The 15594-nt window shown below is 39.4% G+C and overlaps 1 protein-coding gene across 2 annotated transcripts in view; it reads left to right on the top strand.

Annotated features, from left to right (window-relative positions):
* The first annotated feature begins 4380 nt into the window (after window positions 1-4380).
* LOC124787817 (palmitoyltransferase ZDHHC8-like) overlaps window positions 4381-15594 on the top strand; it is a 259782-nt gene continuing 248568 nt past the window's right edge. For both annotated transcript variants that reach the window (XM_047255931.1, XM_047255159.1), the window contains exon 1: window positions 4381-4764. In XM_047255931.1, the coding sequence (XP_047111887.1) occupies window positions 4673-4764 (92 nt within the window). In that variant the 5' untranslated portion in view covers window positions 4381-4672. The remainder of the gene's footprint in view (window positions 4765-15594) is intronic.

Genomic DNA, 15594 nt, shown 5'->3' with positions numbered 1-15594 from the left:
ACTAATGTCACTGTTGCAAACAACTGAAGAAACTCCCTGGTTGCGTGAGAGAAAATTATTATAAATTTTAGATTTTTTCATTATGCCTTCTTTACCAGGAGAATTAATTTAAGAATTTTAACTAACATTTTAAGAATAGCAGAATTTTAACTAACATTTTAAGAATAGCAGTTTGTGTGTTTCATATTAGGGACATAATTGTTGAAATATATTTCCAAAAATGTTTATGAGAGAATGAACAAGATTCTGCGAGTGGATGATTTGTTAAATGAAAATACATCGTCAATAATGATATTTATTTGCAGGTGGACCTATAAATCAATTAATTATATGAATAATGTAAATTTTTCAGAGAATTTTTTCTAGAAATTATTACTTTTGTGGAGTCAGTGTCATATGCCTATGTTTAAAATTTTTCATCAGGTGTAAACTTAAATTTTATCCATAATTTCGTAATTGAAAGCAAACCTCGGACAGATTCAATGCTCTACTTCCACCTGCACTATAGCAAAACGAAGATTAGATTTAAAAAAAATTTCGAGAGGAATACATTCGATATAAGTTACAACAAAATATAAATGCCCACAGTCTGTTTGGCAATGTTTTGGACAATCAGCAGTTGTAATTGAGGATTACAAAAAAATTCGCGATTGTCAGGACTGATGGATGTTACAGTCTAGTACAGATGGAAGAATATAAGAATCCACTCCGATTTTGAGTTCAATGATTAAATATGGACTTCGTTGCCTTAATCCACTCTCTTCCAGAGATTTATTCAGTCAGAACCTTTTCTTATTCCACTTTAAACCTGTTCCATCTTCACTTCCCTGACCATCTGTTCCTGAGATCATCTTGCTGTTTCTATGGCACATTACCAGCTTCTGTCCTGTACCATAAGCCATCGCCTGTCCTCCGTACCGCCTCCACCAAACGCTGTACGTCGCCTACCCGCTGTCCATACCCAGTGTTCCTGTTCCATCGACTTCACAACGAGATCGCTGGCTACATCGTCGAAAGAAGAATTTTGAAAATTTTTTTGGAGCACTATTGTAAATATTTTTTTGGCTATGGGACACTTTTCCTTCGATCTAATCTATGGAGCTTCTATATATTTCAAAATTACTGGATTTAGGCTTTCCTATCTTCTTTAATACCTGAGCTGGGATCTATTCTTCCGGGTTTTCCAGGGTTTCCTTGTGAAGGCCAGTTCCCAAATGGGTAGACCTTTCTCGTAATTAGACCAATCTACATCTTCCCTGGTTATGTACTCGGGATGCAGGTATACCCCGGTACATGTAAAAGCTATAGGTTAGGTATTCTCGTAACTTACTGTCTTAACATGCTATCCATACTCTCTATAGTAAAAGTCTATTAATTCAAAATATTCCTCTTTTGAATAAACAACCCAACAAATTTTTTCTGTTAGCTCGCAAAGTGTATTATCATTAACTTTGCTTGCTGCTAGGGGCAATTGTAATATCTCTTTATATTCAATGAATTATTCTGATACAATTCTACCCTTGAATGACGTTTACTAATTTTCTATCTTGATCGCATAATTATTCATTGTAGTACTCTCTCTGGTGGTTGTTAGAAAAAAGGCTTCTGAGATTGTCTTCGTGCCGATTAGCCTGAGCATTGTTAAAAGAATTGTAATCTGAATATTGAGATTTATGACAAAAGATAACTGATACGAAACTGTACGATTAAAAGGGAAATATATATATATATATATATATATATATATATATATATATATATATATATATATATATATATATATTGCTCCTTCATACAAAAGGTGTGTAACAGTTTAAATTATTTGACATTTGATAATTAATGATATTCATCAATATATTGCGTAGTTGTTAATCAGAAGGGAACTTCCGAAAGAATGGATACGAACCTGCATTTAATAATCCAAGAGCTCCATTACTTCTTTGGAAGTTTAAACTTCATCAAAGCCAAATATCTGCTTGATCTGATGTTTCCCGACTGATTATACAATGCTCCCAAAAATACGAGGCATTTTATTTGTACAGATTAGCAGACTGCCGCAAAGCATGAGCCTGCAGAGAAGAAGAATCATCACCTGATTTCATTCTAACAAGTAAAATTTCTGAATCATTTTGAGTGACTGAGCTATGACTGTGTTTCCTATTATGAATGATTGATTGCTCGAACGAATTGAGAACTACATAACTGCATAATTACATGGAGGGGAGGAAAAATTACAACTTGAGAGCAAAATTATGGAAATGGAAGAGGATGTAGAAAAAGAAAAATGGGATATATGATACTGTGTGAATAATTTGACAGAGAACTGAAAAACCTAAGTCGAAACAAGACCCTGGGAGTAGACAACATTCCATTAGAGCTACCGACAGCCTCAGGAGAACCAGCTATCACAAAACTTTTCCATTTGGTGAGCAAGATGTGTGAGACACGCGAAATACCGTCAGACTCCAAGAAGGATATAATAATTCCAATCCCAAAGAAAGCAGGTGTTGACAGGTGTGCAAATTACCAAACTATCAGTTTAATAAGTCATGGTTGCAAAATACTAACACGAATTCTTTAGAAATGAGTGGAAAAACTGGTAGAAGCCAACATTGAGGATGATCACTTTGAATTCCATAAAAATACTGGGACACTTGAGGCAATCCTGACCCCTACGACTTATCTTAGAAGATAGGTTAAGGAAAGGCAAACCTATGTTCCTATCATTTGTAGGCTTAGAAAAAGCTTTTGACAATGTTGACTGGAATATTCTCTTTCAAAATCTGAAGGTGGCAGGTGTAAAATACAGTGAGCGAAAGGCTATTTACAATTTATACAGAAACCAGATGGCAGTTATCATAGTCAAGGGGCATGAAAGGGAAGCAGCGATTGAGAAGGGAGTGAGACAGGATTGTAGTCTGTCCCTGATGCTATTCAATCTGTAAATTGAGCAAGCAGTAAAGGAAACAAAAGAAAAATTTGGAGTAGGAATTAAAATCTATGGAGAAGAAATAAAAACTTTGAGGTTTGCCAACGACATTGTAATGCTGTCAGAGACAGCAAAGGATCTGGAAGAGCAGCTGAATGGAATGGACAGTGTCTTGAAAGAAGGATATAAGATGAACATCAACAAAAGCAAAACAAGGATAATGGAATTCGGTCGAATTAAATCAGGTGATGCCAAGGGAATTAGATCAGAAAATGAGACACTTAAAGTAGTAAATGAGTTTTATTATTTGGGGAGCAAAATAATTGATAATTTTTTTTTTTTCAGTGTGTCCATTATGGTCGAAGTAGAGAGGACATACAGATTTAAGTGACAGGAAGTCGTTTCTGAAAGCATTTGTATGAAGTATAGGCATGTATGGGAATGAAATATGATCGATAATCAGTGTAGACAAAAAAGAACAGAAGCTTTCGAAATGAGGTGCTACAGATAAATGCTGAAGGTTAGATGGGTAGATTACGTAAGTAATGGGAAGGTACTGAATAGAACTGGGGAGAAGAGGAATTTGTGGCACAACTTGACTAGAAGAAGGGATCGGTTGGAACGACACGTTTTGAGCCATCAAGGGATCACCAATTTAGTATTGGAGGGAAGCGTGGAAGTTAAAAATCATAGAGGGAGACCAAGAGATGAATACACTAAGCAGATTCAGAGGGATGTAGGCTGCAGTACGTACTGGGAGATGAAGAAGCTTGCACGGGATATAGTAGCGTGGAGAGCTGCATCAAACCAGTCTCTGGACTGAAGACTGCAACAACAGTAACAACATGAGTGAGCTCAGCGAAAATAGAGTAATTTCTGGATGTTAGCAGACGACGTCGCCACCAAAACATCCTTCCCGAGAAACCTTGATGTGACCTGACAGCCTGCTGATGACCTGTTTCAATGCCTCCATTTGAAAAACATGTGAGATATTTTGACGTGACGTGACGAGACGGTCCGTGTGAATTGGGCTAAATAAACTTATGTCGACCTATATATGAATTTTGTTTCTTGAGACATGTTTGGATAAAGAATTTTTCATCATCAGGTAAAGATAGAGTTAGGCTTTTTTAAAGTTGCTCTTCTGAATAAGCTGTAATAAATTATACTTTTGACTTGTTTGTCAAATTATTTGTAGCACATGTGCAACACAGACGTGAATATCGAAATGATTTCTATAATAAACAGGACGACTTGGACTGACTGATAATGTCAGTTATTTAATTTGTTTTGTAGAATATCTCAACTGTAAGTTGTTTCGCACCAGCATCCTGACGTCCTAATTAATTTAATTCAATATTATTATGCCCGGAATCGTCAAGTTTCGTATGTCAGACATATTCTCATCTTCATTAGATATTGAATTTGTTATTCAAGTTGTGGTAGTACGCAGTGAGGATCCGTTTCGCGGACGAATACACACAGGAAATGGGAAACATTAGTAATTTACTTTATCATGTGTTAATAAGATTTGAGTTGCTGTCAAGAAATCGGTACACAAATTAGGGATTATGAAGTGAGGCTGATGAATATGGAACTTGATCAAGCGCAGTGTAGGCACCTACATGTTGACTTAAGTTTCAACACCGGGATATAGTCCATCAGTAATAGGTGCGGCCATGTTGACCTATAGCAGAAAACTTTTGGAATAATTTTGGCCACAATAATTGTTCAGGTAACATAATGCCGAAATGTGATAGCTGTACGAAGTATACTCCGGCCACATTTGCCTGGATATTGCTCTTGGGCGCAACTACTCTTTTCTTCTATTTTCCGTAAGTATGCATTTGAGAAGCCAAATAATAAACACCATTTGATTTTAGGCATTGAATTCTTGTTGACAAGTTATGGAATGGTTGTGATACTGCCAGTCTGCTCGTAAGTTGACATCAGAATTGTGTGACGGTTCTCCTTTTTTTGTAAACTATCATTTTGTAACGAACTGACATTTAGTGATCTAGCTGTCAAACAACAAGAGGCCGTATGTTCTTAGCTGCTTAAAGTATTTACATGTTAGTGTTGTATTGGTAACAGATTTTTCGCGATATTTATGGTATTTACGTGTCAGCTTGTTTGTTTTCCCTGTTTTACAATCATAGGGTGTCGTAAATATGGCTACATGATAACGGGAAGTGCCAGTAGTAGCTGTTAGATTGTTTAGGTGGAAGTTTTGACAGTAACTGTTATTAAATATAACGTCAAAACAATGCGGTACCCTCCAGTGTAGTCTATGCATTTATTTCTGCTGGAGTGTCGTATTTAGCGTGTAATAACAAACAAGTTTTGTTATAGAAGGGAAGGAAAAAAAGCATGGAGATAGAAATATTGACAAACATATTTTGTTATTTCCAAAGTTAAAAGTACTGAGAAATTATTTTTGCTAGCAAATGAGCATCTTCAGTCGAGCTCACTGTATTGCTTGTCCTGTGACTGCTGTAATGTAAATTATGATTAGCTGACTATGTTATGTACTGTTTATCTAAAGTTTGTGTGCAGTATGTTATTGCTAACCCACATGTTATTTGAAGTATGTACTGTACGTTTTTCTTGATACAGACTCCATTTTTTCATTGTTTGTGTGTGAATTTGGGCCTGCATGAAATAATTTTAACACAAATTGTTTGTGAAATATCATTATTAATTAATATCTAAAACTGTAATATCAGATGGGGAAGAAACTTAGTCAAAGGCAGTCAAGTGCACACCTCCTACTGAAGAATGTTGTAACAATTCTGAGAGAGGCGAGACATGTCAAACTGTATTTTATTTGATTGTTTAGTGAGTTGTAAACTGTTCCAGGCTATATATAATTTCTCATTCAGGTGATACTTATGGATTTGCTCTCTTCTTTCCTCTCCTCCTCGTCCTCTATGTTCAGGATACCATTAGTACTTTACCTCCACAGTAAAATCCCCATTTTCCCCACCGTGGTATGAAATTTTTAAGTGCTTGGTTTGTTTAAAGGCATCAGCATAAAGTTCCACCAACCAAGCATTATTTGATGCCTATCTGATGCTGCTTTCCGTTCTTATCTTGGAAAAAAGTGGCAGGTACTAGTTAATGATATCAAACATACTCTGGGCTTGTGGCAAAAAAATTATCAACTGTCAACCAATGTTTCCAAAAGATATTCCAATAGTTTTTTGGTGCCACTTTCTTAAGGTTTCTGTAGATTTAGTGATGTCACGCGTAAGTAGTTTCTTGAGGCCTTTACTTCCATCTTGTTGGTGGCATCATCAGTTCATTGAAAGGTATCATGTTATCTACAAATACTGGATTAGGTTGGACTAGGAATCAGTACACTGTTCATTCAGTAGAAATTTTTCAGGCTGTGGAACATGTTGGGGGAGGGGTATGTAGTTTGAAAAAGAACATTGTATACATATTTTTATTTATAAATCAATGGTTAAAAACTTACCACAGACATGCTGCTACAAACATACTAAAATGAATATACAAATAAGTATGCTGTTACAGCTAGGCTTTATGAAAATAAACTGTTTACAATCCTTTCTGGCACTGATAACATCACTACACTGAAGAGATGCAGAAGTTGGATATTATTCATAATACATAAATCAGAAGGGGATAGAATTGGCAGACATGACCACAAATAAATTCTGCAGCCTCATGTTGAAGTGTATTAGCTTGACTCTTCATAGTTGCTGGCAAATTATTGAAAATGTGTTTTCCTGATTAATGGAAGTGGCAAAATAATAAACTGTCATGGTTCTAATTTCTGGTGGAAAATAATTACCTCATTCCTGGTTATAATTTCTAGTGGAAAATAACTGTGCAAGGAAAGTTTGTAGGCTAGCAAGAATCCGATAGGTTTCCAGAGATATTAATTTTTTGTTCTGAGTATGAAACAGCATTCGCATGTTCATTGAGCTTTTAAGTTAACTATGACATATGTGTTAAATCCTGAAACTTGGTAGTTCATAGTTATGTTTGAATGGTTCAGGGATCTACTCTGTGTCTTTGTGTTTGTGCATGTGACTTAAGACCTGTTGCAAATCTTTGTAACAGATTGTTTTCATGGCTTGCTCGCTGCTCAAAATAAGATTTTGCTAAATGGCTGATCATTGAGGAGGAGGAGGAGGGGGGGGGGGGGGGGGAGGCAAAATTTGACTATCTGAAATGTTTGGCATTTTACCTACTTTCTAGGTCTAGGAAATATTTTGTGTATGGTAGAAGCTGGTTTCATGTCCTTGTACAGCAATTGTTATCTAGGTACCCCTAAATCAGGTCGGGTGATAGCCGCATGGTCTGAGGTGTCTTGTCACGTTCTGGGTGGCTCCCCCTGTCAGAAGTTAGTCCTCCCTTGGGCATAGGTGTGTGTAGTGTTGTTCTTAGTGTAATAAGTTAGTTTAAGTTAGATTAAGTAGTACGTAAGCTTAGGGACCAATGACCTCAGCAGTTTGGTCCCAAAAGACCTTACCTCAACCACCAGGTCGGGTGATAGCAAGGATAACTTCATGTGGTGGAAAATGCGCTTACTCATCTATTTCAGTATGAGAAGCAATTAGCAGTCATAGATCAACCACTACCTGCTGAATTATCTGCGTATTTAAAATATTGTACCAGTAACATTTCAAAGCAGTGTGCATATTTGAAAATAATTCTGATCCTGTGATCAGTACTCGTGTATCATTTTAACAGTTTGCAGATGTGTTGTAAAGCATTCTGTATGCCCCTAATGACATGTTGTATGACAGTTCTCCAAGAACGTAACTGTAGCAAAAAAGCAGCCTTTGAAATAGCAGCTGAGATGTTTAGTTAAGAGAAAATGAAATTCTGAGAAAATTTAAATTAAAACTTTAAAGGGGTGTTGTGAATTACCTCTGACAATACTAAGATTTCATTATCCTCCTAAAGGCTTACAATAAAATCTGGAGTACTTTGAAAATTGATGGATTGGAAACTGTTAGAGGAATTTATCCTTGTATTACAGATTACACATTAATTTTGTTGTTTATTCTCTTTATCATGAGTTACATAAAATATTAAATAATAAAAAGATTGTCAGCTACTATTAAGGACTCCTGTATCTAGTGATGCAGCACCTACTGCTTGCTTCAAATGACTTTAGGTTAGGCAGATGCCATATCCGATTCCGATAAACACTAGATATTTTTTCTCGTAAAGAAAATGGTTACCTTTCTAATTAATCACAATCGTATGCATCAGTGTATACTTCCTTCACATTTGAAGATTCGGTTGTCTGTCTGTAAATTTAGTGAAGTATTGGTTTGGAGAATTCATTCAGAAAAGTACATCTGAATCACTTTCTTGTGATACCACGTATGAGCCAGTGTAATTCCTTGGTGATGCTCTGAAACAACCGACCACTTATCACATTTTCTCCTCTTGCTGGTAACTCTTCATATCACTGATAGGCAGGGGTATTACAAGTTTGTATTTACTTTTTGTAGAAAGCTACTGAGTTAAGTAAAAGAGGCATATGTAGATCCTGTTGTAAATCAAATATTTTAGTTTTCCTTGTAAATTGCCTTTTGATGGGATCTTATCTTTATCTTTGATTGGAAATCTGCATTGGAAAGTTTGTGACGCTCATTATGTTCTTTCCTCAACACACTTTTATTTTTGTCAGAAGGCAGTTTTGATTTTATTTGATTTAACAAGGGAGACAAATAACAATGGTTTTAGCCACTTGTTGCGTGCACCGAAACAAAGTGTATGAGAAGGTCTCTCTTCTTGTCATTCTAGTAAGGCCAGCCAGTACCACTGAAGATTAGTACAAGACCCTTCACTAGGTCTTTCTGAGACGCAATATCTTCAGTAATTAGTAACCCAAGTATTTTGTGCCTTTTAACTTCAGTGCTTCACATTAGAAGATAGTGGTGCAGTTTCATCCCACAACTGCATAGTCTGCACTTACGGGTTTCTCTCTCTCTTTATTTAAAGTGTGCAGATGTTTCCTGAAGTTCGTACGGTCAGTTGTTAGACCTACCATGAGTTTAATCTGTCTCCTGTTCAAGCTGAAGAATGCAGAACTTATCTGAAAACATGGTTTTGTCATCGTTTGCATGCCATGTTTCTCTTTTTGGATTTTAATGAAAAATTATACCTGCTGCCCCCTGATGTGGCACCCAGGAAGAATGATTAATGCGTCTGTGTGTGCTGTAATTAATCTAATATTGTTATCATGATCCCTATGTGAAAGTCGTAGGGGGTTGTATATTCTAGTCATCATTTAAAGCTGGTTCTTGAAACTTTGTTAATAGACTTTCTTGGAATACTTTACATTCATCTTCAAGAGTCTGTCCAGTCAGTTTCTTCAGCATCTATGTGAAATTCTCTCACAGGTCAGATAAACCTGTGATCATTTGTACTGCCCTTCTCCGTATGTGTTCGATATTGCCGATTAGTCCTATGTGGTATGGGTTCCAAACACTTGAGCAATATTCTAGAGTGGATTGCACGAGTGATTCGTAAGCTATCTTCTTTGTAGACTGATTGCGCTTCCCCAGTATTCTGCCAATAAGCTAGTGTACCACATGCTTTACCCAAAACTGAGACTGTGTGATCATTCCATTTCACATCCCTACAAAGTTTTGCACCCAGGTATTTGTATGAGTTTGCCAATTCCAAATGTGACTCATTGATATTGTAGCCATTGGATATTATATTTTTTCATTTTGTAACCTGCACACTTTTGCATATCTGAACCTTTAAAGTAAGCTGAAATCTTATCAAAATCTGACTGAATATTTATGCAGATTCTCGCAGACAGTACTTTATTATAGATAACTGTAACATCTGCAAAAAAGTTTCAAGTTACTATAATATTGTCTGTAAGGTCATTAATATACAGCATGAACAGCAAGAGTCCCAATACACTTCACTGGGTCATACCCAGAGTTACTTTTATAGATGCTGATGACTTTCCATCCAAGATAATATGCTGTGTTGCCCCAACCAAAAAGTTCTGTCCAGTCAAATTTTATTTGGTACCCCATATCATTGAACTTCTAACAGTAAGCATAAGTGTGGTAGTGGGTCAAATGCTTTTCGAAAAGCAAGAAATTCTGCATCTACATGACTGCCTTTATCCATAGCTTTCAGTGTTATGAGAGAAGTGCGAGTTGGGTTTCACATGATTGATGTTTTCGGAATCCATGCTGGTTGCGATGGAGGAGGTCATTCTGTTCAAGATACCTCATTATGTTTGAGCTCAGAATATGTTCTAAGAGCCTACAACAAATCAATGTCAAGGTTATTGGATGGTAGTTTCGTGGATCACTTTTGCTACCCTTCTTGTAGACGTTTGTGGCATGTGCTGTCTTCCAACTGCTGGGCATGGTTTTTGTTAGGCATCTTCAGTAGATTATACAATGGCCATTCAAACGAAACCTGGTCTCAAGAGTAAAGTAACAGTAATTATTTTATTAACTCAAAAATGTTGTTATACACAGTACACATACTCAAAAATAGTCGCTAAAACTGTTGGCACGTTTATCCCATTGCGACACTAGCCGGTAGATTCCATCCTTGAAGAAGCTAGTAGGATGCTGTCGGATCCAGACCCTGACCCCGTCACACACTTCGCCGTCCGTTGTGAATCGATGTGCGTGAACAGCTTGTTTTAGAGATTCAAACAAGTCATGCAGTGAAAGGTCCAGACTGTGCAGTGTATGTTCTTGTGTTTCCCACCAAAATAGCTACAATGTTGTCTTCACCACATTGGCCATGTGTGGGCAGGCATTATCATACAGGAGGATAACGCCATTGGACAACATGCCTTGGCGTTTAGACTTGATGGCTCATCTAAAGTTCTGTAAAGTGGCTTGATAACGCTGGGTATTGGTGGTGGTTCCCCCTTCCAGGAACTTCACAAGCAGTGGGCCCTTGTGATCAGAAAAGGACATCATGACCTTACCAGAACTGGTGTTCACAGCCTTTGACCTCTTTGTAGGTTGTGAGGTTGCATGTTTCCACTGCTTGCTCTGACGCTTGCCTTCTGGTTCAAAATGGTGACACCATGTTTCGTCACCTGTGACAATATGTGACAGAAAGCTGTATTCCTCCTCATGATAACATTGCGTATGACTCAAAGGAAGCGCCATTTGAGTATTGCGCTTTTCGGTGGTCAGATGGTGGGGAACCCACTGCGCACAGATTTTTCGAAAGTTCAAGTGTTGATGCATTATGGTGGGGGTGGTGTCCACGCCAATACCCAGTGACCAATGTATCTTGTCCATGGTGATTCTGTGGTTGTCAAAGACAAAAAGCATTCACTTTCGCAACCATTTCTGGTGTGATGACACGATGAGCCTGCCCAGGACGAGCATAGTCTTCCAGTGACATGTGCTCCTCAAGGCATCGTTTTCGCCATTTCACAATACTTGAACGACTGAGGCTGTACTCACTGTACACAGCCTTCTTTTGTAGATACATTTCATCGCCTCTAACACTCTCCATTGCCAAAAATCAAATCATTCCTCGTTGTTTCTGTGTACTCACCTGCATGTTCGGTAGTGGACGATAATTGTGAGACCACCTTCTCTTCGGGGTGAAACCACACTGTCACTATGCAACATCAAATGGTGTGCACGCCTCACACTCTACCAATAGATGGCACCACCATACCCGCAGTTATGTGGTGCCACCTTATGTGTAAGGCAAAGGTAGACCCACTGACCAGGTTTCATTTGAATGGATCTCATAGTTAGGAGAGGGGCCAGCTCAGCTGCAAATTAAGTACAGAATCTGATAAGGTTTCCATCGGGCCCTCGAACTTTGTTCAGTTTTAAAGAGTTCAGCTATTCCTGGACACATCTGACACTAATGCTTATTTCACTCATCTTCTCAATGGTATGAGACGTCTCCTTGGTTTTCCTTTCTAAAGGACCTTTTGAAAGCAAAGTTAAGCATTTCAGCTTTTGTTTCGCTAGCCTCAATTTCAGTTCCTGTCTCATTTTCTGGGGATTGGACACTTTGGTACCACTAAAAGCTTTTACATATAACCATAATTTCTGTGGGTTCTTTTTGCAAAGATCATTTGATGATATTTTGCTTTACTAGTAATTGAAGATGTCATGCACTGCTCTCTTGTCAGCCAAACATGTCCCATTCACTGTGCTCCTGTCTATGGTCCTACACTTCGTTTTACACTTGTTGTGCTGTAGTCCCTTTTTCTTCAGAAATTTCTTTGCAGTGACTATACCATGGAGGGTCCCTTCCAATATGAATTGTTCTACTGGGTACATATACATCCAGTGCATGGTCAAGTGTTCTTTTGAATTCAAGCCATAGTTCCTCTACATGCTTCTGCCATGTGCAGTAAGTTTAAAGTTCCTCATTGTGATATGAACTACTGCTTTTTTATCTGGTTTACTGCACATGTGCGCGCGCGCGCGCGCTGCAGCGCGCTGCGCGCGCGCGCCGCGCGCGCGCGCGCGCACACACACACACACACACACACACACACACACACACACACACACACACACACTTCTTCCTGTGGTTTTTTCATGAGACCATTTTTTTGCTCATAGCTTTCTTTTCTTTCTTTCATCTGTCCACTTTCTACCAGTCTTTTCGGCTCTTGTCTCTGGCTGGACTTCCCACTTGCCTGTTTTGTTCCTGCAGTGTCCTGAATACTGGGTTGAGCACGAATAAGGTCTCTTTGTACTTGTTCGGCCCATGTCATACATCTTAGGTTTTCAGTGGCTGCGAGTATCTGGCTTGAGTCTTTACTCAAGGAGTCTGTGTATGTGTCCATAGAAGTTAAGGCGTCTTTTTCTAATGTCAGCAGCAATATTTGAAATTTCCTCTGTAGTTCTGTTGGTTTGCAGTTTATATCCAGGTCCAAGGATTTTCCTAATAATCTTTTGTTCTTCTTTTTGTAGTTCTTGGAGTAGCTTCTTGTTACGGAGTAACAAGGTTTCTGCTGCGTATAGCACCTCGGGTTTAATGGCAGTGCTGTAGTGCCTGATTTTTGTATTCGTGGACATCCACTTTTTATTGTAAAGTTGGTGTGTTCAACTGTAGGCTCTCTTTAGTTTCTGTGCTCGAGTTTCTTGAGATTTTTTCTAGTCCATTGGGTTTCAAAATTTCCACCAGGTATTCAAAATGTGGAACTCTGTTTATCCATCCATATTTTGTGGTGAGATTCTGTATGTTTGAGTGTACACACAAATTCCGTTTTCTCAAAAGAAATTTGCAAGCGAACCTTATCGGCACATTCCTTGAGTATTCCTATTTGATGTTTTGCAGTTTGTTCATTGTCTGTCAAAATTGCAAGGTCATCGGCAAAAAAAGATCATTGTTGCCACAACTGCTTCATGGTCACTGATACCAGCTTTGATATGGACATCTCAAATATGTCAGGGCTGTTTGTTGCCATTAGATCCAATATACCTCCATTGTGAGTGCGGTTCCAAACTATCTGTTCTATGTAGTTTTCAAGGAAGGCATTTAGTAATGTTTCTCAAGATGTATTATTGCCCCGCCTGCCCGGTTTCCTTCAGGAATCTTAAAAAGACCAAGTTTTCAAGGTACGTGTGGGTTCTGCCTTGCCTGACACCTTTATCCAGCAAAACTATGTGCCTCAGGGTTTTGTCGTGAGCGTCATCCTCATTGCTATATCTATTAACCCTACAATGGCCTGTCTCCCCCCTAGGCATCTCTGGCTCCCTTTTCGTCATGGTTTTGCCATCTGTTGCAGTTCTCCATGGACTTGTTTCATTTAGCAATGACTTCAGTGATGTCTCGATCGTCTTTACTCATGGAGCATCGACTATTGCTTTCATTTTTCCACTGAGAAAACATTTGTATGAATTTCTGGCGCTGTAGTTGGTTTCTTCCACCGTCTTTACATGTTGGGTCTGTTGCTCTTCTGTTAGTTGAAACTATGAAATTCCTGGCGCTCGTGCACGATAGGAAACTTTCTTGGTCCTCCCACCTATCTTACCTGGCAGCCCGCTGTACGCAGTGCCTCATTGTCCTGTGTTCCTCAATGGTACTTCCTGGGGTGCAGATAGAACAATCCTCCTCCATTTGTACCAGTCCCTCATCCATTCGAAACTAGACTATGAGAGTTTTGTTTATGCAAATGTATGTCCGTTCGTCTTACGCCATCTCGATACTACTTGCCATTGTATCATCCGTTTGGCCGCTGGTGCCTTTTACACTAGCCCGGTTGAGAGTCTGTATGCAGAAGCTGCTGAACTACTGCTGTTCTACCACCGTGACTTTCTCCACAGCAGATATGCATGCCGTTTCTATGCCATGCATGGCCTCCCATCCTCTGCCTCCACCTTCGGTGACTCCTTTGATCGCCAGTATAGGGTGTGTCCATCATCTCTGTTACCTCCTGGAGTTTGCTTTCGGCTCTTGCTTTGGCGTCTTAACTACACGCTACCTGCAACTTTCCTCGTGGGTGTGAACCCTTCACCACTTTGGCTTCATGTGGCGGGCCGTATTCACCTTGGCCTTCATTCTCTTCCTAAGGGCACTACTCCAGCCTCGTTCTACTGCTTTCAGTTTCACAACCTTTGCATGGCACTTTGTGATACTACCTTTGTGCACACTAATGACTCTAGGACTGACCGGTGTTGGGTGTGCCTTTGTCATTGGTGCTGACATATCCCGGTTTTGACTTCCGGAACACTGCTCAGTATTTACAGCAGAGCGCTTCTGCTCTGTATCAGGCCATGCAGTGCATCCAGTGACGCAGGCTTTTCAATTGTGTCATCTGCTCAGACGCTCTTTGCACCCTTCAAAACTTCTGTGTGCTGTACACCATCCATCCCTTTGTGCAACAGGTTGAGGAAAGCTGTCACTTGCTCACTCTTAATGGGGCACCTGTGATGTTTATGTGAGTTCCTGGTCACATCAGTCTGGCGGGAAATGAGACTGCTGATGCTGCTTGCCAAGGCTGCAGTCCTTGTCCCTTAGCCCACCAATGTAGCAATATGGCATAGGTCATTTAATTTTTAGTTCTGGACCTCTGTTTCTGTAGGGCGTATTTTATAGGCCTTTCTCCATGTCCTTGTTTTTATGTATCTTCTCTTCCGTTGATTGGGATGGATGTGCAGTTGTTTTTTTAACTCCTCTTCTTTCTTCGTGTTCTACAGTTTTGACATGGCCACATATGACCCTAGTTGTTTTTGCGCCCTAAAAACAAAATGAATATACATTTGAGAAGCCTCCAGCCTTGCTACCCTCAGGGGTCCAGCATTTGTTTGCTGAGTACGGGCTCGGCGACCCCAGGGTTCCTGAGCTGGGGACTGGTAAGTGCTGCCAGTCTCCTGTTAAGCTCTGAGCATGCTTTATTGACCCCTGTACTGTGTGGCAGTGGAACAATGTGTGTCACAGGGAATGGGGAACTTGGCTTGACTGCTTGGATCGTGACGATGGTAAAAACCTGTACAAAAAACCTCACAATCTCAAGGTGTGCTGCATGCTGATGAGGTGCATGGCTGTTAATGTGGAATAGTTGTTAGTGGGCAACCTCTGGGGAACCTGCCGCACCTGAGTTGTATAAGGCTTACTCAGGCATGCAGGGCTCTGTCTGAGTGAACCCTTGTTTCCCTAGCATGCATCAGTTGAATTATAGTGACAGGGCTTACGGAGTC

Source organism: Schistocerca piceifrons, chromosome 1, assembly GCF_021461385.2.
Source record: "Schistocerca piceifrons isolate TAMUIC-IGC-003096 chromosome 1, iqSchPice1.1, whole genome shotgun sequence".
In the NCBI taxonomy this organism is placed as follows: domain Eukaryota; kingdom Metazoa; phylum Arthropoda; class Insecta; order Orthoptera; family Acrididae; genus Schistocerca; species Schistocerca piceifrons.
Note: the sequence above shows the minus strand (reverse complement) of the source record. Positions and strands in the feature narration are given on the sequence as shown.